The sequence below is a fragment of the Pelodiscus sinensis genome, chromosome 4 (assembly GCF_049634645.1).
Source record: "Pelodiscus sinensis isolate JC-2024 chromosome 4, ASM4963464v1, whole genome shotgun sequence".
In the NCBI taxonomy this organism is placed as follows: domain Eukaryota; kingdom Metazoa; phylum Chordata; order Testudines; family Trionychidae; genus Pelodiscus; species Pelodiscus sinensis.
In genome coordinates this window covers 4,174,823-4,202,791 of record NC_134714.1, presented here as the reverse complement: position 1 = coordinate 4,202,791, position 27,969 = coordinate 4,174,823, and the positions used below count along the sequence as shown (strand labels likewise).

Here is a 27,969-nt window from a genome sequence, read left to right as displayed (position 1 = left end):
GTGTCTGATATTTTCTGAATCTTTAACCGGACAGGAGGCGAAAATACTGGACTGTCTGGGTTAATACCGGACACCTGGCAACCGTACACACACTACTGTTATTTCAGACGTAGACATTTGGGAATAGCGTTATTCCGCATGAAAAGCAGGACTCCAGAGTTTGAATTCCGTGGCCCCTTATTCCGGAATAATGGGCTTGGTGGTGTGGACACATCACTTACAAATTCGATGTTGGGGAGGCTAATTTCGGACTAAGTGTAGACTGGGCCTCGGAGATTAACAAAAATGTATAGGCGCATGAGCATTCGTGGGTAAGATCCACATACTCATCTGATGAAGTGGGTCTGACCCACAAAAGCTCACGAGCCTACATATTTTTGTTTGTCACAGGACGACTCATTCCTTTGACTCCTGCTCATTCTTACGAGACAAACTAGTGAATAGGGGAGAACTGGCTTCTTATTCCTCTTTGTGCTTCATCAGCAAGGGTGTCTGCTAGCTTCTAGGCCATCACAGTGCCACAGCTCCCCTGCAGGCGATGGAATTACAGCAGCGTGGCCCATCGCGTCGTTCGGCCTGTGGAACCCTGAGCTGTGGTCGTGGTTGGTGAGGAACAGAAGGGCCAGCTTTGTGACCCCGGATAGCGCTGTCAGGGCAAGCGATAAAATACAGATTGGACCTCGCTGATCTGGCACCGTCAAGGCCCGACTAGTCCCAAGTGAGGGGATTTGCCAAACCCGGGAAGGGCCTGCCCCTCTTGGCCTGTGCGCCTCCAGGATGGGCCCCAGCCTGTCCCCAATGCTGCCCGAGCTCCCTCACCCCGGGAGCTCTCTAGATTCTGCGAGCCACGCTACTGCCGGGGCTAGAGCGCCATGGCCGCCGGAGCCAGGGACCTCCATGCCATATGTCTTCCCCCACCACCCACATGGGGCTCCTGGCTGAGTCGCCGGTGCCCCCTACGGTGCTCCTGCTCTGTCACCAGAACTGCCTGTTCCTGGGCATCCGTGGTCCACGCCATGCCACGGATGTTAAGAACATAAGAACAGCCAGACTGGGTCAGACCAAAGGTCCGTCTAGCCCAGTATCATGTCTGCCGCCAATACCAGATGCCCCAGAGGGAGAGAACACAACAAGTAATCCTCACGTGATCCCCCTCCTGTCATCCACTTACAGAGAAACACCATTGCTACCCATCCTAGCTAATAGCTATTGATGGACCTAACCTCCATGAATCTATCTAGCTCTTTTTTGCACCCTATAAAGTCCTGGTTTTCACAACATCCTCTGGCAAGGAGTTCCACAGGTTGACTGTGCTCTGAGTGAAGAAAATCTTCCTTTTGTTTGTTTTAAACCTGCTGCCTATTCATTTCATTTGGTGACCCGTAGTTCTTATTATTGTGGGAATAACTAAATAACTTTTGCTTATTCACATTTTCCACACCAGTCATGATTTTATAGACCTCTATCATATCCCCCTTAGTCAGAAAAGTCCCAGTCTTTTTAATCTCTCTTCATATGGGACCCGTTCCAGAGCCCTCATCATTTTTGTTGGCCTTTTCTGAACCTTTTCCAGTGTCAGCCGACGGTCAGGGCAGTGTGTGCGTGTGTGTTACACCCAAGTCTTCAACTGCTGAGACACAAAGTCTCATTGCAGCGGGCAGCCTAGGAGGCTGGAGGGCGCCCCGAAAAATAGTTTAACGTCCGTGACTTTACTGCTAGGACCGAGGTCCCGTCGCAGAGGGTAGCCAAACAGGCTAACAGATGCCCCAGTGTGTACGGGAAAAGCTTATAACACTTCAGATTTTAGCTGCTAGAATTCATAATTCCTTCGCAGCAGGCAGCCCAGGAAAGGCTGAGAAGTGCCCCAGTGGACCCTGTCACCTGGGAGTGACACAGATCCAAACGCCCAAGCTCTCCCTATGTCTGTCCCTTTATGACCGGCTGAAGTTCTTTTAAATTGTGCTTGGTTCTGTTACAGCAACTGAAGGAGTCAGGTTAAAGCTTAAACAGTTACAGGTTTATTGAGGAAGCTTTTAAATCATATGGTTACAATGGCTATTGCTCTATTTCTTAACTACTAGCAAAATATAGATCTTAAAAATGGTTACAAAGAAGATAAAGATAGAAAAATAGAAATAATGGTACCAAGTAACAGCTTACTCTTTCTATGTGTACACTTAAGACAGAGGACCACATCCAGGTACAATTTTTACCCCCTTCTGTGCCTCTCGACTCCAGCATGTCAGGCCAGGGCCGGTCCCTCAATTCCTAGGAAAGACGAAAATACGAGGTGGGCATCCCCATAGAACCTCGGAAGGTCAAACACCTAACCCGACCAGCAGGTAGAGGGTAGAATGACACTCAAAGTGAGTGTGTGCTGGACCTATCTTATATACGCATTGGGTCACATATTTTCTCTTTCTTATCTGTCATGCCAAATGATGCTGGTCTGTCTTTTGTGAGACCAGTTCTTACAAGGGAGTTGTGAACTTAATTTACACTTGTAAGAGAGATAACTAAATTGGAATTACTGGGGATTCTTTTCTCAGTGGGAAATTCCTCTCCCAGGGACTGTGTGTGTGTTCGAATCAACATAGGTGCCAGCCAGGCACTCTCGCATATCCTGATCTCGCATCAAAGCAGATCAAAGCTTAATGGCTATGCTGATTGCCTTAATCGCTCTCTCTCCACATATCTGTTTTTTCAGCTTCTCAGGATCAGATGAGCCAGCATAGACTATGCTGATTTTACTGCTCCTTCTCTGCCCTGTATGCTTCAGAGAGGCAAATAAGATGGATGATATGGGGGGTTAGTCTGTCTGGCTACATCCAGTGCCACTGTATCTTTTGTGAGATGAGGCGACCACACCAGTACTCAGTATTCAAGATGTGGCCATCTCATGGTTTTGTATACAGGCAATAAGATATTTTCTGTCTTATTCTCTATCCCTTTTTTGTTGCCGGACCAGGGAGTCCCTGTTAAACAAGGAACAACCTGTATAAAAGCAAAACAACTTTCCTTGGAAACTATGCGCATTTGCTTCAGAAGAGGCTAAGACGATAAAGTCATTTTCAGAACCATTTTTCTGAGCAGAAACCACTCTGAGAGGCCATGGATGCATGTTCTGTTGTGGGGAGCGTATTGCCCTGGTTGGAACACACAAGAGTTTGATTATAGGGGGCTTAATTTCCTGAAGAGTAAAAATTTCATACAGGTATACCCATACCACTACCACAGTAAGGCTCAGCGCTAATTTTGTCTTCATCAAAGACATAATCCCACGGGAAAGTTAATTGAATTCAGGTAAAAATCAGCTCCCACAATATGTGACGTGAGGCAAATTTCCCACTCCGTCTGTTGACTCACAGCTTCTCTGGTGATGTCATTGATATTAATTTCTGTGCTGCTACCCATAGCACTAAACTGCAGAATAGTGTGGATTATTTTGGGGGCATGTTAACCTCTTAGGAGTCACAGCTTCCGAGTTTGCACACGCTGAATTCATCAGGATTCAACAGTGACACTGGATGATTTTTCCTTCCCGGCCTTAGTATTCTGGTGGTGGATGAATGAGAGCAAACACATAATTTGTTAAATTTCCAACACGTCACCTTGTCAGCACTGCAGCGAAATTAGATTATATTGCCTTTTGTGGGGGAAAAGCCATATATTTCATTTTAAAGCACGGTGAAGTTGATGAATAACGGAGTAGTAGCGATATATTATTCACGGTTGTTCGAACCATTTCATGAAACTCTTTGAATAATTTAGCTGATGAACAGTGAATAATTTCCTTTCCGTAGGGCCTTGGGACGCGGGGTCCTGAGTGATTCTCGCGAGAGACAGAGCCCTGTCGGATCTGCTCGAAACTTCATTGCTTCTGAGCAGTTACCAGCCTCTTGCTGGTTTGTAGGAAGAGGGGTGGGGAATCGTCTGTTTCAGTGCTTTTTTTGTGATGGTACTGCCCGGTATACCTGCACCTCTGTATGCAAATGTCCGCTGGGAGTCAGCTGGGCAATTGTCTTAAAGGGGCCACGTCTCTTGAAAGGGCAACTCCAGCGCTTTTTTTTTTTTTTTTTTTGCTCAACAACTTTTCCCCTGTAGTACCGGCACCTTTAAAAAAAAAAAAAAAAAAAAAAAAAAGCAGCACCGGTCTGTTTTTAAGTGAGATATTTATAGCAAAATGTATATTGATTGTTCGGTAGGAAAGTGTTTAAATTTCAAGCAGTGAAACCTCTTACCGCCATGGAGAAAAATGTAACAATGAAATTAGGATAAATTGCTTCATTTAATCACTTAGTGGCTTACTCAAAAATCCTTTTGGAATGTGCTCCTAAGTGTGATTACAGCCCTATTTCTCATACAAATGACCCATTACTTGATTCATTTACAACGGGCTATTGTAGAAACCGGTCTTAAAAGTAAGGTTGCTTTAGCAATTTACCTTTTTAAGTATTGATTTCCACTCATTAATTTTCTCCTAAACTTTTAAGCTATCACTTGCAATTTATGCACTTACCTAGTTAGTTGTTAGCACTTTGAGCGTTGGAACTTGCCAAATCATATTTATTGCCTTTTACAAATGGGAATATTTTAGTCTTGTGTTCTGCCTGACTTTAAAGAGGTTTGGTGATGGCATGTGTGGAGGGCGGGGGCAAACTTGGCGTAGCATCGACGTTAATATAACAGTAATTGTTTCACTGCTCTGTAGGTTTCAGTGTATGGAAATTATGTAAAACAAAATGTAATGGCTTTCAAAGAAATTTTACCATGTTGAATTAATATAAACACAGTTTTGAAAGCTAAACAAGTTTGGAAAAATTACCTTTCCTTTTTTACTTTGGTGTCACCATTATTATTCAAGTGTGAACATTCTCCTGTCTATATCGTTATGTAGGCAAGGATAGCAACGTGATGTTTCACTGTGTTAGGTGTTGTATCAGAGACAGTCCCTGCCCCACAGAGCTTACAGAATCATGACACATGACAGAGAGGTGAAGTGACATGCCTAAGGTCACACAGCTCGGTGGCAGAGCTTTGGATAGAACCCTGATCTCCTACCTTCCAGGACCTTGCCCTGTCCAAGGGGAGTACATTCTGTCTATAGGGGACCTGCATTAGGAGGCCTCTATACTGTGCAGAATCAAGCCTTCAAGAGGATCCACCCAGCCAACCCAGCACAGAGCTCATACGAGTAATCGAGGGAAACGCATTGAAATAGCCAACAACCCAACAGGTTGTTACACTTAGCTGTAAGGCTCTGTGCTGCCATTCCCCCTCCCCCGTGGCTTGTCCATGCTCTCCCCTGTTGCTCTCACTGGCCAGGAATTACAACCAATGGGAACAGTGGGGGGCAGCACCCTACTCCCCACCCAGACCCCACACCATCACCCCAGCCTGCTCCTGCACCCTATTCCCCACCCAGACCCCACACCATCACCCCAGCCTACTCCTGCACCCTATTCCCCACCCAGACCCCACACCATCACCCCAGCCTGCTCCTGCACCCTATTCCCCACCCAGACCCTGCACCATCACCCCAGCCTGCTCCTGCACCCTATTTTCTACCAGACCCTACTGCTCACCCCTGCCCCACTCCTGCACCCTACTTCTCACCCAGACCCGGCACCATCATCTTAGCCTGCTCCTGCACCCTATCTTCCTACCAGACCCCCCAGACATAGCCTGCTCCTGTAATCTACCTCCCGCCTCAACCCCCACCCCGCTTCTGCACCCAGCCCTCCCCCTCAGACCCTGCACCCTCTGTCTGCTCCCTGAAAGCCCCCTCCCATGCACGGAACCCCCTCATTTTTGGCTTCCCCCTGAAATCTGTGAGCTTCAGGTCTTCTGAGTTAATCCGGCCCCAGGAGGTAAGCCCTGAGCCCTCTGCGCTGCTCCTCCTCCTCCTCCTCTCCCCCCCACTACACATAAAGCCAGGCCAGTGAGTTTCTTTCTTTCTTTCTTTCCTTCTTTCTTTCTTTCTTTCTTTCTTTCTTGTGTCGCCCCTGACCCCCACCCCCTCAAAAATAAGTTCCCCACCCCAGTGCTACAAGATCCTTCTGCTCGGCGGCCCTGTTCCAAGAGTTGCTCCGCGGTCTGAGGGAAGCCCCGTCCCCTGTTGGGCTGGGTAGTTGCCCCTCCATCGCTCCCCGGGAGGACATTGCGTCGGCTTGGTCCAGTGTTCCGAGTCCCGTCTTTAATCCAAACCTGTGTGACGGTGTCAAAATATTGCCCCGGCAGGTCTCCCTAGCCATCCGGCCGGGGCTTTGTGCTCCTAGGGAGGGGGCAAACCCTCAGGCCACGTCACTTGGGCCACGTTTTTGAGGGGTGGCTTCTGACCACAGGGTGCTCCCATTTGGAGGGACCTGGGGCCTAAAATTGTGGGGCGCCGAGCAGCCACAGTCCCATGGAAACCCTTGGGAGTCGCAAAGCCTGAGGTGCCTCCACTTTAGTGAGTCAGGGACAAGGGGGGTTAACATCAAAGGGGCCTTTTGGAAGCCTTGGCGCTGGTACTCGGCGAGAAAATCCAATACTCTGCGCTGATTAGGCCTCAGTTGGAGTATTGTGTCCAGTTCTGGGCACTGCATTTCAAGAAAGATGTGGAGAAATTGGAGAGGGTCCAGAGAAGAGCAACAAGAATGATGAAAGGTCTAGAGAACATGACCTATGAAGGAAGGCTGAAAGAATTGGGTTTGTTTAATTTAGAAAAGAGAAGATTGAGGGGGGACATGATAGCAGTTTTCAGGTGTCTAAAAGGGTGTCATAAGGAGGAGGGAGAAAACTTGTTCATCTTGGCTTCTGAGGATAGAACAAGAAGCAATGGGCTTAAACTGCAGCAAGGGAAGTTTAGGTTGGACATTAGGAAAAAGTTCCTAACTGTCTGGGTGGTCAAACACTGGAATAAATTGCCCAGGGAGCTTGTGGAATCCCCATCTGTGGAGATATTTAAGAGGAGGTTAGATAACTGTCTATCAGGGATTGTCTAGACAGTATTTGGTTCTGCCGTGAGGGCAGGGGACTGGACTCGATGACCTCTCAAGGTCCCTTCCAGTCCTAGTATTCTATGATTCTATGGTTTACACTGCTGGGTTGGTCACATGTTTACATGCCCTGCCTGTAAAGCCAGGCCCAAGAGGCCTACATCTGGCACCCAGCAATGCAGATATCAGTCGGGCGTTCCCGATGAGTGCCTGACAGGTCTTTTGCTCCATCAGTGCTGATAAAGTTTTGGCTGCGTGTGTGCATGTGCTCCCCATCTGCTGCGTTAACCATACACAATTAGTCAACAGACAGACTCCCAGAAAGCCCCCAAAGACCACACATTAGAAAAGGATTGAAAACGCCCGTTCAGGTGAGGTACAAGAATAGTTGTCAGCAAACAGACTCACTGCTGTACCACTAGACATATGTACACCATGACAACGGATTCACCATTAATCAACACTATGGGTCCAGCCTTGCACCCTAGGACAGCCGATGAACACCTTTTGGGTGCCTTTTTATACATGGGTACAAACAAGTTACACGTCACTCCTGACTTATCAGGTTGTCACCTTCTGTTGCCTAGTTACCACCCCATGCTGCCAATTTAGATCCTGTCCTGAACCCGGGTCAGTCTGTTATTTGCGGGTAGGCAGTTGGTAACAAGATGGCTCGTAACGAGGTGCTCTGTTACCACTCCTCTGGAATGTGTTTTGTCTGTGCCTGGTATTGTTTGGCGTTGTTTATGCTTGACCTAGCTTGTTCTGTTCCTTGTTCGTCGGGCCTCTTTGCCGCTTTCAGTTTCTCTGAACAAAAGTCTTGCTCATTAGGTTGTAGGCCTGTGATTTCATGTTACAGACCCTCATCTTACTGCCACAGACACTGACAATCCCAGGTCACATTTGAAAACATTAGCAATGCTCTTTTGAGAAGGTGGAGTCCATATGAAATACTGGTTTTGAACTCTTGTTAGTTGTTCTTATCTTGGCGTGAATTGTTTGGTATACCCGTACAGAGACGTGGCTCGCTAAAACGCTCCACATGCCTTCTCCCTATGGAATCTCCCTCTGCACCAAAAGCAAACATCCAATGTTGACATGAACTCCACAGCAGGAATATGGGGAATTCAGCCTTTGTTTCTACAGGCTGAACCTCTCTAGTCTGGCACTCTCTGGGTACGTCTAAACTACATGGCTCCATCGACGGAGCCATGTAGATTTGTTTGTTTGGCAAAGGGAAGTGAAGCCGCAATTTAAATAATTGCAGCTTCATTTAAATTTACATGGCTGCCGCGCTGAGCCAACAAACAGCTGATCAGCTGTTTGTCGGCTCAGCACGCTAGTCTGGACGCTCCCCTGTCGACATGAAAGCCTTTTATCGACCTCCCCGGTAAACTTCATCCTACGAGGCATAACGGGGAGGTCGATAAAGGGCTTTCAGGTCGGCGCGGGAGTGTCCAGACTAGCGCGCCGAGCCGACAAACAGCTGATCAGCTGTTTGTCGGCTCAGCGTGGCAGCCATGTAAATTTAAATGAAGCTGCAATTATTTAAATCGCGGCTTCATTTCCCTTTGCCGATCAGCCTAATCTACATGGCTCCTCTGATCCAGCAACCTCCGTGGTCCGGCATGATCTTAGTTAGCTGGATGTCCACTTACCATGGGTATAGCCAAGTCTCCCGTTGTCCCATAAAGTTTGTTTATAGCCGCCAGTCTTGGCGCTTAGTGTTTGCTGCTCTTGTTTAGCTCTAATTTACCTCTAAATGTCTTCTCAGAGCCCAGTAAGCAGGGGAAGTGTTGATAATGCTGCTAGACAATATTGATTTCCCATGGATCGGCAAATAATCTGGTTCAGCAGCACCAATCGGGTCTTGAGGGTGCCAGACTAGAGAGGTTCAATCTATTCTAGGATTACTCAGCCATTTTTGAGGTTTCTCCCTGTACTACTCTGTTCTTCCCTCCATATATGGAGGATTTCTGTTAATGCTGATACAAGATAAGCAAACAATGCCCCCTATATCAATAGAGGAATACAGATGGCTGTTGTTTTTGCCTTCGGGGTTAGAAGTGGACTTAAAGGCTGCCCTTTATACCTTTTCATTTGCAAGGTTGTCGTCTAGTTCTTTTACCTGCTGTGTTTGGCAGACGAGTCTGTTGTTTTGCCCTGTGGGAATCGGAGAGTATTACGATGCTCTACATGATTGCGTTAAAAGTCTTCCAAAGCAATGAAGATCTGGCGATATTAACTTGTCGGAAAGATATTAAGTTGTACTGGGGGAATTCTTTATGTTGCTCAAGTTTTATTAAACAGCCAGCTTCTAGGCACTGCATTTGGCAATCTTGAAAAGCAAATCTTAGATAAGCTGGACTTGGGTGAGAAATAGACTTTCCCCGTCTCATGCAGACAGAGGAAATGAACCTACTGGATCCTGGAAATTAAGTAATAATCCATTCAAGCTGCTATTTTTCCACTTCTTTGGCATTTACTCTTGTCAGTTCCTTGGCTTAGAGGGAGGTGATTAAATTAAGGTGTCTAAATCACCTGATTTTCATAATACACGCCACCGATTGCTTTATTATGCCCTGTCAGTGGTGTGCTAATATGGACTTGGAACGGAGTGTAAACATTGTGGCTACGTCTACACTGGCATGAATTTCCGAAAATGCTTTTAACGGAAAAGTTTTCCATCAAAACCATTTTTGGAAAAGCACGTCTAGATTGGCAGGATGCTTTTCCGCAAAAAAGCCCCGATCGCCATTTTCGCGATCGGGGCTTTTTTGCGGAAAACAATACTATGATGTCTAAACTGGCCCTTTCTCACAAAAGTCTTTCGGAAAAAGACTTTTGCCCGAACGGGAGCAGCATAGTATTTCTGGAAAAGCACTGATGATTTTACAGGAGATCATCAGTGTTTTTCTGGAAATTCAAGCGACCAATGTAGACAGCTGGCAAGTTTTTCCGCAAAATCATGTGATTTTGTGGAAAAACTTGCCAGTCTAGACACAGCCTGTGTGTTCTCATAGCTCTCAGCTGCTTGTAGTTTGGTTGTCTCTGTACCGATCTCCAGTATCTGTCGGTGTAGCTTGCAGTCAGTCATAGGCATTGTTTCTCTACTACAAATAAGAAGAGCTTTTCCTTTTAGCATGGAAATGAACCGGCTAGAGTACAATTATTCCTGTGCTGCTTTCTGGTTATTATCTATGACTCTCTTTTCCTGCACCTATGTACTGCGCCTGGAACAGAGACTTCTGTTAGCTGTGTGGCTAGAGGTCAGGGCTTTGGTGCCACATTGAAGGAGGTGTGTGACTTTAAGCGTAGGAGCAGAGTTACGGATGCCAAGGTCATGATGCATGGGTTCTGGTGGCTTCCTGGAGAGACGCCCGGGAGCAGACAGAGCTGTCTTTTCAGTAAGATTCGGAGCGGCCCCGGCATGTCACATTGAAAAACAGGACGTTCCCAAGTGGTTGTAGGCCGGCTACAAGGAATGCTGAGAAAGGTGCACCCTAAATTCTGTCCCGTTTTTGCTTTCAGATCTTCACTGATAACAGAACATAAGAACGGCCATACTTGGTTAGCCCAGAGGTCCATCTAGCTCAGTAGCCTGTCTGCCGACAGTGGCCAGCACCAGGTGCCCCAGAGAGGGTGGACTGAAGACAATGATCAAGTAATTTGTCTCCTGCCATCCCTCTCCAGCCTCTGACAAACAGAGGCCAAGGACACCATTCCTTACCCCCTTACTCATAGCCATTTATGGACCTAACCTCTATGAATTTATCTAGCTTTTTTTAAAACCCTGTTATAGTCCTAGCCTTCACAGCCTCCTCTGGCAAGGAGTTCCACAGGTTGACTGTGTGCTGTGTGAAGACGAACTTTCTTTGATTAGTTTTAAACCTGCTACCCATTATTTTCATTTGGTGTCCTCTAGTTCTTATATTATGGGAACAAGTAAATACATTTTCTTTATTCACCCTCTCCACACCACTCATAATTTTATATACCTCTATCATAATCCTCCGCAGTCTCCTCTTTTCTAAACTGAAAAGTCCCAGTCTCTTTAGCCTTTCCTCAGATGGGACCCGTTCTAAACCCCTCATCATTTTAGTTGCCCTTTTCTGCACCCTTTCCAAGGCCAAAATATCTTTTTTGAGGTGAGGAGACCACATCTGTACACAGTATACCAGATGTGGGCGTACCATAGTTTTATATAGGGACAGTATGATGTTCTTTCTTAATTTCTATCCCTTTTTTAATAATTCCTAACATCCTATTTGCTTTTTTGACTGCCGCTGCACACTGAGTGGATGTTTTCAGAGAACTGTCCATGATACCTCCAGGATCTCTTTCCTGATTAGTTGTAGCTAAATTACCCCAATCATATTGTATGTATAGTTGGGGTGATTTTTTCAAGTGTGCAACTGATAACTTCCCAGGGCCTTCAAGATACAGGAGTCTAATTTCTGACTCTAATTGAGGCTTTCTTTTAATTGGATGCTTTGCCCCTGTAAGGAAGGTTTCACGAAGAAAGTTTTTTAAACAATCGGCATTACTTACACCTTGGGCCATCTCTTAAGCCTGCACTTTCCCGAGACCTTACAGCATGAAATAAATAGGAAGAGAAATTTGTATCCCTCAGTTGCAGCTCCAGAGCCAGGAGCAATGTTATATTCAAATGCAGATCGGCATTCTATATCCTTGGCCTCCTCAGGCACCAGGCATCATGTTGTTTCTGGCTCAATAAAAAATTCAGTGCACACAAGAATCATTTTATTTACAGATCTGTGCAGAGCCAATCCCAGAACTTTCCCTGATACTGTAGCAGTAGTTACCCCGTCTGTGTGGGCGTTCTCCTGTCATGAATGGTGAACATTTGGAAGGTTCAAGAGAATAGTATCTCATTATTTCCGTAGGAAGCACTGTAAGCAGGAAAGTAGAGCATATTTTTTTGGCTTACCTTTCTTCTATCCAGCATACGGACATGCATCTCAGGAGCAGTTACATCTGTTTTAGATGATCTGGGGAGAGCAATCCAGCAAGGTAGTAGCTTGGCAGGGAAATTTAGAATTCTAATTATGCAGAGCTACCACAAGACAATGCGGAAACGACAACTCTGAAATGTATGAGGAATACATCCCTAGAAAACAACTCATCCAAGAAAACAGCACTGGGCTAAGCTGGTAGAGTTCCTCAAACTGAATATAATATCCACTGCCTGGCACAAAGCCTACATCCAAACAGCTGGATCCAAACACATTGCTATGTCATTTACGGCTGCCATTCCAGAGGTGGTGTTTCCGCCCCATCGGCACTCCTGTAGGTCTGAAGCTGGTCAGAAACTGGGTTTCAAGGTTTCCACTAGCTGCATTGTGTGCCGAGGTAAATAACTACGTAAGATGCAAGCAGGTGGAAAATGGTTGAGTTTTCCAGCCAGCCCTTTGTGACAGCTTCGGTCACAGAGATCCTTTAAGACTGTCACCTGATCTCATTCCTGATCAGAAGGCAAATAGAAAGAACACAAAATACATTTTAGTTTGCCTAAAAAATCATGAGGTTTCTTTTTAAAATCTCATCATTTTTTGAGCCTGACTCCTGATTGCTTGGGATTGGCAATACTGAGCCACACGGGAGAAGAGCCCTGCAAATCTGTAACTTATCGTTCCCTGCAGGAAGTGGGAGTAGCCACTTTCTGAATGGGCGTTGCTCAATAAGAACAAAGAGGAGTCACTTTAGGGAGGGCCTGTGTGTTTTATGGAAAATGCAAACGACATGTGGATCGGAGGGAGAACCAACCTCTGGAACTTTAACTGAACGCCAAAAAATCATCCAATCAGAAAGGCAGCCAAACATCTGAAATAAGAAGCCGGGTGATGTGTAAAGGTTCAGGTTAATCCTGCGTGAAAAACTCCCCCATCCATTCCCCTGGCTGAGTTCCTTTTGGGAAGAAGGGGAGGTAGAAATCATGGTTTGGCATCACCCCAGCTGACTCCGGACTGTGTTCATGCCAAAAAGTACTGTGGGACCCGAGGCATGGATTTCACTGTCCTGACGCTGGTGAAGAGATTTCCTCATCCTTATATTCTCAGGAAACTGAGAGGAAGATGTCTGCGTGCCATTCCCCCGTGATTCCTCACTAAGCATGTGGGATGACGCTATTTCGATTATTTTATTTATTTGTAGCTGGTGCTTCCCAGTGGTTCCTGTTTTGCAATGTTAAAAAAAAAGTATTTGCTATACATTCCTTTCCCTCCACTCATGGGGATGGAAGAAAAATACATCCATTGGAAAAATTGCATAAAAGGAAGACCGTAAAGTATTTTTTTCAGGCAAACAGCTTTTGAACCAATACTTCTGCAGTGCCCCATGACCTGTAAACCTCTGCAAGTCTTTCATAGAGTCTAAGTTCATTGGGGACTATGGTGATCAACTCATCTGATCTCCTGTGCCTTCCCGAGACCTTGCGGTATGTTCCCAACTCATTCTTTAATTCCTAAGGTTCCTTTCCTGAGTAAACCGGGAATACAACATTTGCTGCTGCTCCAACTGGCCATCTGTTATGTGGAGACAGCTGCCCAGAATGAACTTTTTTCTGTGTAGTTCCTATGTCAAGGCGACAGGAGCTGATCACTCAAATGAAACCTGTAAAAACAGCCCCATCAGCAAACCGGTTCTGTGTTCTCTGATGTCTTGTGTCCGTGTGTCAGTTTAGGTCAACCCCCCGGGCTCATCCATCATCTGACAAGAGGGGAAATGCATTTCTGGGAATCCTCATTAAAGCAGAAAAACAATTTTACTGTGAAGACACAAGCCATGCCTGGATCACAACTCTGAACTTCGTGCAGTATCGGCTCAAAGCATTAAAATACTAGTCAAGGTCTTAATGGTTCAGTGGATTAGTCTGCACAGAGTTAGTTGAACTATTCATTGGGAATATTGATTGTGAATGGACCTACCTTTCCTTTGTTAGTGAATCAGACATAATCCACCCTTGCTTTCTGCAAATGTCCTACTTAATAATAAGCAGCAGAAAAAGAGGGTGGTGGGGGGAAGAGAAGGATAAAATCCACTTTTTCCCCTTCTTTTTTCCTCCCCAACCCTTCTTTTTCTGCTATTTCTTTGTACCTCTGGACCCCTTGCTCCATTCATCAGATAAAGTGGATTGTGCTCGCAAAAGCTCATGATACCACCTACATTTTTGTTTAGTATTTAAGATTCATAAAAACATGAGAACGTCCATACCAGGTCAGACCAAAGGTCCATCTAGTCCAGGGTCCTGTCTGCAGACAGTGGCCAGCACCAGGTACCTCAGAGGGAGTGAACAGAAACAGGGAATCATCAAGTGATCCCTCTCCTGTCACCCACTTCCAGCGTCTGATAAACAGAGGCCAGGGACACCGTTCCTACCCATCCTGGCTAATAGCCATTCATTATTTTTTAAGGTTTTTTTTTAAATTTCAGGCTAACAGGCTAGCCCTCTGAGGCTACATCTACACTACGAGTTTTCTCGGCCAAATTATGCGAATAAGGGATTCATTTGCATGAGTTGCAATCTCATTTACATAACGTCTGACGATCCATTTTTGCACTGGGGTTTTTGGGCAAAAACAAGCCTTGTGGACATTTTCTTTTGGCACAAAAAACCCTTTTTCCGCAAGATCGGTATAACTCCTTTTTTGGGGCATAAGGCTCTTGTGCAAAATGGAAGCGGCTACACTGGGGACCAACCAGCTAAGTAGTAGTTCTGAAGAAAAGGACCTGGGGGTTACAGTGGATGAGAAGCTGGATAGGAGTCAACAGGGGGCCCTTGTAGCCAAGAGGGCTAATGGCATATTAGGTTGCATTAGGAGGAGCATTGCCAGCAGATCCAGAGATGTCATTATTCCCCTTTATTCGGCTCTGGTGAGACCGCATCTGGAGTATTGTGTCCAGTTCTGGGCCCCCCACTACAAAAAGGATGTGGACGCATTGGAGAGGGTCCAGCGGAGGGCAACCAAAACGATTAGGGGGCTGGAGCATATGACCTATGAGGAGCAGCTGAGGGAGTTGGGTCTGTTTAGTCTGCAGAAGAGAAGAGTGAGGGGGGATTTGATAGCAGCCTTCAACTTCCTGAAGGGAGGTTCCAAAGAGGCTGTTCTCAGTGGTGACAGATGGCAGAACAAGGAGCAATGGTCTCAAGTTGTGGTGGGAGAGGTCCAGGTTGGATATTAGGAAAAGCTATTTCACTAGGAGAGTGGTGAAGTACTGGAATGGGTTCCCTAGGGAGGTGGTGGAGTCTCCATCCCTAGAGGTGTTTAAGTCTCGGCTTGACACAGCCCTGGCTGGGTTCATCTAGTTGGGATTGGTCCTGCCTAGAGCAGGGGGCTGGACTTGACGTCCTGAGGTCTCTCCCAGCTCTATGGTTCTATTATTCTATGATTCTTTTTGCGCAAAAACCTCTAGCGCAAAAACGGATGGGCAGAAAATATGCTAATGAGATTGTGACTTATGCTAATGAGTCCCTTATTAGCATATTTTCTGCCACAGAAACTCACAGTGTAGATGTAACCTTGAGACTTTTAATAATAAGCATTCACTGTGAGTGTTTGTCGAAGTTCTGAATGACAAATAATGAGTAGAATCCTAGGAAAGAACCAATATGTAGGGTATTCAAAAGTGACATGAAAGGCCAACTTGGAGCATTTTTGAAAATTCCTCCCTAACGCTATGTCTAGACTGCAGGCTTCTTTCAGAAGAAGCTTTTCCAGAAGAGATCTTCAAGAAAAACGTCTTCTGAAAGAGAGTGTCCACATTGCAAAAGTGCATCGAAAAAGCGATCTGCTTTTTTGAAAGATAGCGTCCACACTGAATGGACGCTATCTCACATTTTAGCTGCGATTACTATGGATGGTATGGCCACCAGGGCACTTGTGCTTTTTCCTCTTTCCTCTTCTTTCAAAAGAACTCCTTCTTCCCCGTCCACACACGCCTTTTTCCGAAAGAGCTCGTTCGGAAAAAGGCTTCTTCCTCATAGAATGAGGATTGCTAATGTGAAAAAAAACCACCTTTGTTCTTTCTATTTTCTTTCAGAAGAATGCTGTCACAGTGTGGATATAGTAGAAGTATTTTTCGGAAAAACATCCATTTGAAAAAACACTGTAGTGTAGACGTACTGTAAGGGTACGTCTAGACTACATGGCTCCGTCGACGGAGCCATGTAGATTTGTTTGTTCGGCAAAGGGAAATGAAGCTGCAATTTAAATAATCGCAGCTTCACTTAAATTTAAATGGCTGCCCCGCTCTGCTGATCAGCTGTCTGTCGGCAGATCGCGGCAGTCTGGACGCTCCCGTGTTGACATGAAAGCCCTTTTTCAACCTCCCTAGTAAACCTCATCCTACGAGGCATAATGGGGAGGTCGATAAAGGGCTTTCAGGTCAGCGCGGGAGTGTCCAGACTAGCGTGCTGAGCCGACAAAGAGCTGATCAACTGTTTGTCAGCTCAGCGCGTCAGCCATTTAAATTTAAATGAAGCCGCGATTATTTAAATCGCGGCTTCATTTCCCTTTGCCAATCAGCCTAATCTACATGACTCCATCGACGGAGCATGTAGTTTAGACTCACCCTAAGAGATCATCATCTAATAAACCATCTTGTTAGTCTTTAAAGTGCTACATTGTCCTGCATTTTGCCTAAGAGACCAAGTTGAGGACTGTAGGGGAATGAATATGTTATGTACTCAGATGTATTTTGAGTCTCATTTGTATAAGCCCCGATGTATGGATGTGACTTCAACAAAAAGCTGCGTTCTGCAAAAGAAGAGTTTCGGCCTTTCTATTGTTCACAAGCTGGTTTCTTCGAATATTTGCTCATTCATGCTGTGTGAGCGGTCACACAATTCACACGGTAGTATTTCTCCTCCAGTATTTCTCCTGCAGCCCAGAACACTCTTGAATAAGTAACATCGGTGCTTGCCTGGGACTTGGGAGAGGTGGATTTAATTCTCCCGTCCACTGCAGGTCTCCTTTGTGCCCTTGAACAAGTCATTTAGACTCTCTGCAATGGATTTGCTCACAGTAGATGGTTTCTAGGTATTCGTCTGGCTCTTTCAGTTTGCTTTTTTATTTCTCTGGGTGGGTAGTTGAGGTTTATAAATGCTTGGTAGAGATCCTGAAGCTTCTGGATCTCTACCAAGCATTTATAACCCTCAACTACCCACCCAAGACGGTTCACAAATTATTCTTCAAGTCACCTAAGTGTCACCTCCAGCAACCGACATCTTTCCTTTGACCCAAACTTTAGTTTGGCCTGAAACATTTTGTTTTCAATTTGTCCACTGAACTGCAAAAGCTGAGGTCTCTCTTCAAGGGGAGCTATGCCTCCATAAGGGCATGTCTACATGAGAAAACTATTTCAAAATAACTAAAATCGATTTAATAACTCACAAAATCGAAATAAGATGTCCTCACTACAAGGAAACCTCAAAATTAGTTTGAGGGAGGCTCTGTTAATGTGGACACACTACCTCAAATTAGAGCTGCAGGAAGCACTGGGGAGTAATTAGTTTGAATTACTCTGGGGAGTAGTTATGTCAAAACACCAGCACTGGAGCATCCACACAGCAGGAATACAGATTTCAAAATAAACAGCCTGTTATTTTGAAATAATACTCCGTTAATTAATGCAACCTAAGGGGGGTTATTTTGAAATAAAACCTTAGTGTAGACCAGGACTAAAACCGCTAGGCGGCCATCTTATCCTACTATATTCCTTTGCTTTGATTGGTGCATTAGGACATTTTCAGTTGTTCTGGCACTCAATAAATAACAATATTATATTGATTGGAATCAGATCACTACAGTATTGGCATTGAATTAAAGCCCACGTGAACAATGAATTGAGATTAAATCGGCCTCCGTGTAATCATAGTATTTTTCTCCAGAGCTACTTTCACTTGAATTAGAGAGAAATTGGGTGGCTATTTTACATCTTTTCTCTTAGAAGACGATTCTCTTGCCTAGGTAGATGTGAGCTACACAATGCCTTTATACAGTGAATATTTACCCCGCCTCCTCCTCCCCAAAAAGCGAGGAATCCTTTTACAGCTAAAAATCCACTGTTAGTGGCATATTCTTGCCGTCAAAAGTCAAACCTCTTTGAAATGGTCTTCGATGTTGGAGGAGAGATCTAGTAAAGGAATCTTTGGGTTGTTTATTGAGCGGTAGCCAAGGGTATCACTGTACCAATGTCAAGACTGGGTTGCATTGTTTCAAAGATTAGATGGGTTGTCGCAATAGTGAATGCTTTTAAAAAAGTATTCTGGGGCAGATTCTTTTAGGCTATGTCTACGCTGCACGATTATTTTGCAATAAGCTATTCTGGAAGAAATACTCTGAAAGAGCTTATTTCGTCTACACGACAGGGAAGCCTGGAAATTAGTCTGGGACAGGCTCCCCTAATGTGGACTCCCTACCTCAATTAAGAGCCCCAGGAAGCACTAGTGAGTAATTACTTTAAATGGCCTGGAGGAGGAGCTATTTCAACATAGCAGCCACGGAGTATCCACAAGACTGCTATTCCGAAATAGCTGTTTTGGAAGAGGCGTTGTTCCTCATGGAATGAGGTTTACAAACACCGAAATAAGCCGCCCGTTATTTCAAAATTATTTCAAAATAACGGGCTAGCTGTGTAGACGCTCTCCTAGTTCTTTTGGAATGTCGGACATTATTCCGAAATAACGGTGCTGTGTAGGTGCACCTTAAAGTCCAATTTATTGAATTTTTCAAGGAAAGCATCTTTCCCATTTAGGACCAAAATCCTTTTGTTCACTCCTTTTTTTCTATTTTAGTTTTAAAATATAAGAAAAAAATTAAAATATTGAATAGGAAGCCAGAACCTGGCAAGTTTCCATTCAAACACTAACCTTAATAAGAATAATAAAGCATGCAGGAGATTCAGTGACTAGTCTCCTTTTTGAGCACTAAACCAATGTTTATTTTTAAATAAAAAAAAATAAAATTTGACAACAACCTACAGCATGCCCTGCACACCAAGCTAAACTGAGCACATTTTTATGGATGACTTAGACTGCCCCAAAATCAAGGATTAGCAGCAGAAGTGCAAACATATTAGTATTTGTACAGATCACCGTGCTAATGGAATTTCTCATTCAGAAAGACAGAATAGTTTGCCCGGGGAAAGTTTTATATATTTGCTTTATCCCGCTGAGTGGTGCCGCCATGTTTGAGGGATGCTGGTCAGCTACAAAGAGTATGATATGCCCCGACGTGCTACCTCCTCATCTCTTGTGAATAGCTGTTGTGTATTGTAAAAGGGAGTCAAATGTTTTTGGGGAGTTTGGAAAATTTCGTTCTCCAGGGAATTTCTGGAGGGAGGACACGAAACTTCGAATTTGTAAAATTGGGTGCTCCAAAGTTGAATTTAGTAAATTGGAAATAATCTCCCAGGCGATGTCTACACTACAAGTTTTCTCGGCAAAAAATATGCTAATGAGGGACTCATTTGCATGAGTTGCAATCTCATTTGCATATTTTCTGCTGATTTGTTTTTGCGCAAAAGCAAACAGTGTGGCCATTTCCTTTTTGCACAAACCCCCTTTTTCTGCAGGATTGAGATACCTCCTTTTTTGGGGAATAAGGAGTCCCTCATTAGCATATTTTTTGCCAAGAAAAGTCATAGTGTAGACATAGCCCTAGTATAGACATGGCCCTTGGGAGCGGAGAGGGCCTGCTTCCCGCCGTGTGTGTACAGCACCTTACACAGTGGGCATCCAGATTCGGCTTGGGCCACTAGACGTTCTATAATCTGCATAAGAAAAACAGCAATGCCGTGCTGCTGAACATCAAGAATTTGTGCGGAATGAGGCATTTCATGGTGTATTTTTCCCCCTGGGATATACCAAACTGCCACCTACCGGACGCAGAGCAGCTACAAACGGTAATTATATTAACCAGCCCCCCCTCCACAGGAGATGTGGCCAATAATTGATGCGTGACTTCTGCCATGCCTTGCCCCTAAGGCTGGGCAGCCCGTCCCTTCCTCCAGTGCAAGTCGCCGCGAGTCGAAAGAGAAGTCGTGTTCGCCACCGCACGGGGACGGCCGGTGACTCAGCAAAACACGGTAGAGACCATTTTCCCTTCAGGGGAGGGAGACCATTTCCCCTTCTGCCAGGGGTCTGCTTCTCAGCAAGTCTCTGCTTCCTTTGGCTTGTAATTCCAACAGAGCTGGTGCGGAATGATTGAACGTGAGATGGAAAAGCTGGTAGCAAAATAACCAGGCCAGTGGTCACCGACCAGTCGAGCAGGATCTTCCGCTGCCCCTCCTCCCACCTCGCACATCTCCTGCCCGTTGCCTTGGAGCTGTCCCCTCAGGAGCCTCGTGCTCCTTGTGCAGGGCAGGGGAGGAGGAAGAGGGGGCGCTGATGTCAGAGTGCTCCCCTCCCCCACCCTGCATCCTGTCTCCACAGAGCAGAGAGGGGGCACAACAGGACTTGGGATGGAGTTTGCTGGCTGCTTTTGGGAGTGGGGCAGGGCCTGGATGGGGGTGAACCTGCCTTAGCCCCACTGCACCACCATCTAGGAGCCGCCTGAGATAAGCAGTGTGTAGCTGGTACCCACATCCCAAAACTTTACCCCAGTCATGAACCCCCTCCTGCACCCTAAGACCTTGTCCTAGTCCTGAGCATCCCTGCATCCAAACTCCCTCCTAGAGCCTGTGCCTAGACCCCCCTCTGGTACCCCAACTCCCTGCCCCAGGCTCAGCTCAGAGCCCCTCTCACTCCAAATCCCGTAATCCAAAACCAGAACCTGCACCCCAACCCTCAGCCCCTGCCTGATGAAAGTGATGGAGGGAGGGGGAAGAGGGAGGATGGAGTAAGCCCTCAGAGAAGGGGCACAAAGGGGGAGGGGCAAGAGTGTTTCGTTTTGAGGTAGATGTTGGATTGCACGTCAATTCAAAAAAGTGGCCTCGTGCTTAAAAAGCTTGGAGACCCCTGAACTAGGCCAGTCTTTGGCACGGCTGGAAGCGAAGCGTCGTTGGGAAGTCCATGGAGCGACTTGGCGTCAGACCTGTTTCCTGGCCAACGTTGGGCAGAACGCAGCTTTGTGCTTGGGCTGTGCAGTGCGGCCGTTGCAGCTTGCTGAACCATTGTCAAGGCGTGTTTTATCCAACATGACCGGGGTGGGCAATAATTTTTGGTCGGGGCCACTCCAAGATTTTGGAAAGTAGTCGAGGGCTGCACTCTTCCATGATATGAATGGAGGGGGGGAGGGGTCTGGATGGAGTTTGGGGGGGCAGAATGGAGCTTGGGGTAGGGGACTGGGGTGCGGGAGGGAGATTGAAGTCTGGGAGGGAGTTTGGATGAAGGAGGCAGTTGCGACCTAGGGCAGGGGATTGGAGTGCAGGGGTTTGGGATGTGATCTAGGGTAGGAGAATATTGTGATCTGGGGCAGGAGATTGGGGTGCCAGATCTGGGAAAGGGTGTGGGTGCAAGAGAGGGGCAGAGGGTTTGCGTATATTGAGTTGGGGGGCAGAGGGTAGGGGCAGGGAGGGGCTGGGGTGCCAGAACCAGGCTGTGGCCAAGAGACTTACCAGCCAGCAGCCAAATCAACCTGCCTACCTGCCTGCAGAGCTTAAAACTTTTCCCAGCCATCCAGCCTGCCTGCTTGCCTGGCCATGTGCTTCAGTGAATAACTGCGCCCAGGAGAGGGGGCGAGGTTCTTCATGGCTGCCTGTTATTCAAACAAGTAGCTCCTATTGGCTGGTTTCTGCCATAAATCGGCCAATGGGATTGTGCTGGGGGCGGGGCGGCTCCTGAAACTTCCGCCCTCCCCTCCAGTTTTAAAACTGAAAGGAGCCCTCCTGCCGCATTTCTGCCCGGTGCGTGGGGCTGTCGGGCAAGCAGGGGAGCCTGCCTGGGCTCCCTGCTGCCTCTGGGGACCGGATCCGGTGGCTTGGTGGGCCAGATCCAGCCCACGGGCTGTATTTTGCCCAGGCCTAAACTACACAAACCTTTAACCAAGCCACACCATAGCAACCGCCTGTCTCATAACTAGGGCAGATTCTGCTGTGTGCATGTAACCCACACACCCGCTGGGCACGGTGTGTCATCCCGCACGGTGGCACTTAGACCACTTACAGTGAGAAGGAATAAGTTTCCTCTACCGCCTTAGCCGAGGGCCGGTTGGCTTTGAGCTCAAGCTGTAGCGGCTCCTACACTAAGCTCCAGAGGCTTCAGGTTCACTTCTGCCTCTCGGTGTTACACACAGCTGTGCTTAAAACAATTGCATTGTTTGCTGTAGGCATCCCAACGGTGTTGGTCATTTCTGGAGAATTGCGCCACTTGTGGAGTATTGCGTCCAGCTCTGGGCCCCTCCTTAGACAGAGGCTGTGGGTGCATTGGAGAAGGTCCAGCGGAGGGCGACCAAAATGCTGAGGGGGCTGCACCACATGACTTACGAGGAGAGGCTGAGGGATTTGGGTCTGTTTAGTCTGCAGAAGCGAAGAGTGAGGGGGGATTTGAGAGCAGCCTTCAACTTCCTGAAGGGAGGTTCCAAAGAGGATGGAGAGAGGCTGTTCTCAGTGGTGGCAGATGGCAGAACAAGGAGCAATGGGCTCAAGTTGCAGTGGGGGAGGTTTACGTTGGATCTTAGGAAAAATGGTTTCCCTAGGCGGGTGGGGAAGCACTGGGCTGGGTTCCCTAGGGAGGGGGTGGAATCTCCATCCCTAGAGGTATTTAATTCCCGGCTTGACCAAGCCCTGGCTGGGATGATTGAGTCGGGGTTGGTCCTGCTTTGGGCCGGGGGCTGCACTTGATGACTCCTGAGATCTCTGGGGATTCTGTGAATGGACAATTTAAAAAAACAACTATTTTTAAACCCTGCCCCTTCCGTATACACAGCTACATGAAAGAGTAAGATGCTGTTTATGGTACGGCATTCAAAAAGCAGCTGGGACTTCTGGTGGGTTTTTTTAAGGTGTTTCCCAGTAGAAATCTGTGGTCTGATTCTCATTAATTTGAGTTCAATAGGAGCTGCGAGGGCTCAAAATCTCTCAAAATTAGTCAATTTTAACGAGTGCGATGGGTCACTGCGCTATTTTTATAGCTAAGCCTAGTAGAACGGCACAAAAATAAATTCAATATAAAATTGCCTCAGCTATTGAGAAGAACGGAGAACTACCCTGATGTGCTCTATTTATTTCTGCCCTTATGGGATTTTTCTGCAGCTATTTAAGCAGATGTGTTACTGCTGGCGGCGGACTCATCCAACGTATCCCTCACCAGGAGGGTATAGTTCTTTAAAAGTTATGTCTAAGTAGAATAATCAGGAATTGCTATTAGCTATTGCTGACATAGGCTAGTTCTAGACCCACAGTCTAGATTTCTCATAGCCACATTACACATGCCACTGTCCGTTTTGTAGAGAAATCATAGAATATTAGAACTGGAAGGGACCTTGAGAGGTTATCAAGTCCAGTCCCCTGCCCTCACGGCAGGACCAGGCACTCTCTAGACCAGTGGTTCTCCAAATTTTTCAGCATCACGTCCCCTTTTTGATTTTTGAGAACCCCCCCCAAAAAAACAAAATAGCAGCAAAACTTGTTGAGCAAAAAAAACCACTACCCAGGAAGCTTCCATCCTCCCCTGACTTTTTTTTACCGAATGAACCAGGCTCTTTCTCGAGGGAGGGAATGGCGGGTGGGAGAGAGGGGGTGGGAATTTTTTCCTGCCCTCCCAGTTTGAGAACCTATGCTCTAGACCATCCCTGACAGATGTTTATCTAAGCTGCTCTTAAATATCCCCAGTCCTGGAGATTCCACAACCTCCCTGGGCAATTTATTCCAGTGTCTCTGAAGCAACACTGCATTCATTTTTACACACGGCCAACCTATAGTAACGATCTTTTTTGATGCTTGCTCAGATCAGGTGGACCAAAACAGCAGGAAGTGCCTCTGACCGATTTCAAGACTCGAGTGTCTTCAATGAAACTCTGAGGATTACAAATATCCAGCGACATCAAGGAGGCCGCTATTACTGCAAGGCGGAGAACGGCTTGGGTTCTCCGGCGATCAAGTCAATAAGAGTGGACGTGTACTGTAAGTAAACAGCCCAGCGTTCTTATCCGTGTTTCTGTTTAGCTCTCCTATGGTTGGGTGTTATGTGGAAGTGGAATACTAAGGAAGCATGAGGCCTGCTGAAAAATACAAACACACAAACTCTTGCAATGTTGTTTAGAGATAAACGGAATGTTAGGAATCGTTAAAAAGCGATAGTGACTAAGATAGGGAATAATGTATTGCGTCTATATTAATCCATGGGACGCCCACAGCTTGAATACTCCGTACAGACGTGGTCGCCTCATTAAAAAAAGCTATCTTGGCATTAGAAAAGGTTCAGAAAGGGGCAAAAAGCGGATTAGGGGTTTGGAAGGGAGATTAAAAAGACTTGGCCTTTTCAGATTAGAAAAAAAGGAGACTACGGGGGGATATGATAGAGGTCTATGAAATCATGGCAGGCGTGGAGAAAGTGAATAAGTAAAAGTTATTTACATGTTCCCATAGCATGAGAGTTAGTAGTCAGCAAATGAAACTAGTAGGAAGCAGGCTTAAAACAAATAAAAGGAAGGATTTCTTCATGCAGCACACAGTCAACCTGTGGAACTCCTTGCCAGAGGATGTTGTGAAGACCAGGACTTGAATAGGGTTCCAAAAAGAACCAGATAAATTCATGGAGGTTGGGTCCATTGATTCCTATTATCCAGGATGAGTAGGAATGGGGTCCCTAGCCTCTGTTTGTCTGGAAATGGGTGACGGGGAGGGATCACTTGATCATTCCTTGTTCTGTTCACTCCCTCTGGGGCACCTAGCACTGGGCACTGTCAGGAGACAGGACACTGGGCTGGATTGACCTTTGCTCAGAGCCCGTCTGGCTGTTCTTAAATGCATTGGAGGCAATTTGTCAGCCTTTACTTGTGCGCGTAATCTTAACTCTTGAGAAGACTCCCATTGATGTCAAAGGGGATGTTCACGTAAGTAGAGGTGGCACGGTCCTTCTTGAGCATTGAACAAAGTCCAAAGTACTATGATGAGACACATGGATTAGTTAGAGCCTGATCCAGCACCTCATAAATCGGTGGCAGATTTGCAAGTCTGTTGGATCAGGATATGCTCAGTTGCTGCAATCCTGTTACCAACGCTTTTCTGTTCCCCGCTGTTACGGGGACTGCCTCGGACACATCAGTAGGTGAGTGATAGGTTCTGGAGAGCTCAGGGATCCATCCCCTCACTTGATTAGAGGAATAGTTGTTGTTTCCCACTTCCTGCTCTCTTAGGGTACGTCTACACTACATGCCTCTGTCGGCAGAGGCATGTAGATTTGTTTGTTCAGCAAAGGTAAATGAAGCCACGATTTAAATGATTCCACGAGGAATAACGGGGCTGCCGACAAAGGGCTTTGATGTCGACAGGGGGAACGTCCAGACTAGCGGCGAGCCGACAAACAGCTGATCAGCTGTTTGTCGGCTCAGCGCGGCAGCCATGTAAATGTAAATGAAACCGCGATCATTTAAATCGCAGCTTCATTTGCCTTTGCTGATCTGTCTAATCTACATGCCTCTGCCGACAGAGGCATGTAGTCTAGACACAGCCTTAGGGTACATCTACGCTGCTACGCTATTTCGGGATACCCAACTATCCCGAAATAGCTGTCCTGCCTCTTCACAGCAAGCCCGTTATTTCAGGCTCCCTATTGCGACGTCCCTGTGAACCTTATTCTACGAGGAGTAAGGGGCGTTTCAGAATAGCACTTGATTTCAAAATGTAACGTTCTCTACAGAGCGCCAAATGACAAAATCAACTATTTCGAAATGGCATCGGAATAAGATACACAATTTGCGTAGCTGAAATTGCCTATATTGTTTTGAGTTATGGTGCAGTGTAGACACCCCCCGGCATGGCGCTTGGGAACACATATCGGGAGTTTGGTAAATACGGGAAGGACTTCCCCCCCCCCCCTTTACAAAGAGCCCTTCGGTTTTCATGGGGAAGGACTCTCCTTTTCCCACCGATCTGTCTTCCCTCAGTCTTGGCTTGGGGTGGAAGCGCATCTCCACAAGGAGAGAGTTGGGGTGAGGTTTTTAGGACACCGTGAACAGCTGGGTGCACTTTGGGAAATGGGCCTACATCCGGGGGGGGGGGCTGACCCTGAAGTCGTGCCACCCCCAGTGTGCTAGTGACTGAAGTAAGGTTGTGAGAGGGCAATGGAAACCCTATGGCAATGATGGATGATCAAGACTACTGAATGGCCCTCCTGCATCTCAGTAGCCCACATGTTTGCCAGTGGCGGGCATTCTGTAGCCCACAGTCCACTGGGGATCCACCTGCGGCCCATGCACCCCATCTCACCCTTCCCCCACACCTCTCCCATACTGGTTCACCGGAGCCCTACACTCCCTGCTCCTCCCCCCCCAGCACTTTCAGAATGCTATGAATCAGCTGATTCGTGCTCCGTCCCAGCTTTCCCCCATCCTCCCAGAGCTGGAGTAGCCAGCGTGTGGGGGAGGTTGGAAGACAGGGGGTGTGTGGGCCTCAGGAGGAATCCGTGGGCCGCGGGTTGCCCTCCATGGCGCTATGAAATCAACCGCAAATTCGAGGCCTGGGTGCTTACACGAAGACCGAGCTTTTGTGCAAATCTCTTTATTCCCTTTCTAATGAAGGCTTAGCACTCCAGAAGTCTTCTGGTTTGCTTTTAGATTTGTCTGAGCCAATGAGGCATCTCAGGGTTGCTACTGGAAACCTTAATAACTTTCATCATTTGAGCTGAATTGTCTAATTGCCAGTCCTGTGCCCTAGATCTAGAGGATACCGCAAAGCTAGCTTTGAAAGCAACACTCTGTCCTCTGAGTTGCTGTTATTTGGTGCAAACGAGCCAAGGAAGGGAAAGGGGTTTTTTTGTTTTTGTTTTTTTAAGAAATTGCGGGATGATTTTCCTTTCACATCTCAAGGTTCAGGAACCCTTGGCTGCATCTAGACTGGCATGATTTTGTGGAAATACTTTTAACGGAAAAGGTTTTCCGTTAAAAGTATTTCCGCAAAAGAGCGTTTAGATTGGCACAGATGCGTTTGCGCAAAAGCATCTGTGGCCAGTATAAACGTGCTTTTGCGCAAGAAAGCTTCAATGGCCATTTTAGCCATCGGGCTTTCTTGTGCAAAAAATTAAGGTGCCTGTCTACATTGGCCCTCTTGCAAGAGGGCTTATTCCTGAGTGGGAGCGTGAAAGTATCTGCGCAAGAAGCACTGATTTTGTACATTACAAAGTCAGTGCTTTTGCGCAAATTCAAGCGGCCAGTGTAGACAGCTGGCAAGTTTTTCCGCAAAAGCGGTCGCTTTTGTGCAAAATCTTGCCAGTCTAGACGCACCTCTTGTGTATAAATTATTTTTATTCAACAGAAAGTGTTCTCTTGGTTTTAGAGCTAATTTACCAACTCTGGGGTGATATGCTTATGCCTGTGTATTGTTGCGAGAAGAGCAAATCGGGATATTATGAAACCTTAACAAACCGATAAACTATCGCTGCTTCATAATGTTGTGAACTCCAGCTGCAAAGGGGGCAAGGGAAATCTCCCTCCAGTTGCGATAAATGTTTGAGCTTTCGGGTTTCTATTGCTGCCCTTGCTTTTGGCATCGAAGTCTCAGTCATTAGCCAAGATGTTTCGTAGTGTGCATGGACTGTTGACAGCTATTGAAAGTCCCGATTTTGCCATGACCTCTGTGCACGCAGACCCCTTATGCCTCTCGGGGCCACATTCCCCCCCCCTCCCAAAGTGAGAGGTGCTGTGTGTGAGCCCTGAAGCCCAGTCACATAGCACTCACTGCAGGATCAAAGCCGAATAGTGGGATAGCTTCCCTATTTGGAATAAGCAAAACCGGGAGGGTCAGAATGGAATCATAAAATCATAGAACTGGAAGGGACCTTGAGTGGTCATCAAGTCCAGTCCCCTGCCCT

At 46.6% G+C, this 27,969-nt stretch overlaps 1 protein-coding gene across 2 annotated transcripts in view; it reads left to right on the top strand.

The window, feature by feature from the left end:
• The window catches only part of MDGA2 (MAM domain containing glycosylphosphatidylinositol anchor 2), a 631,704-nt gene that overhangs the window by 283,059 nt on the left and 320,676 nt on the right, over positions 1–27,969 (top strand). For both annotated transcript variants that reach the window (XM_075926142.1, XM_075926141.1), the window contains exon 3: positions 23,888–24,062. In XM_075926142.1, coding sequence (XP_075782257.1) covers positions 23,888–24,062 — 175 coding nt within the window. The remainder of the gene's footprint in view (positions 1–23,887; positions 24,063–27,969) is intronic.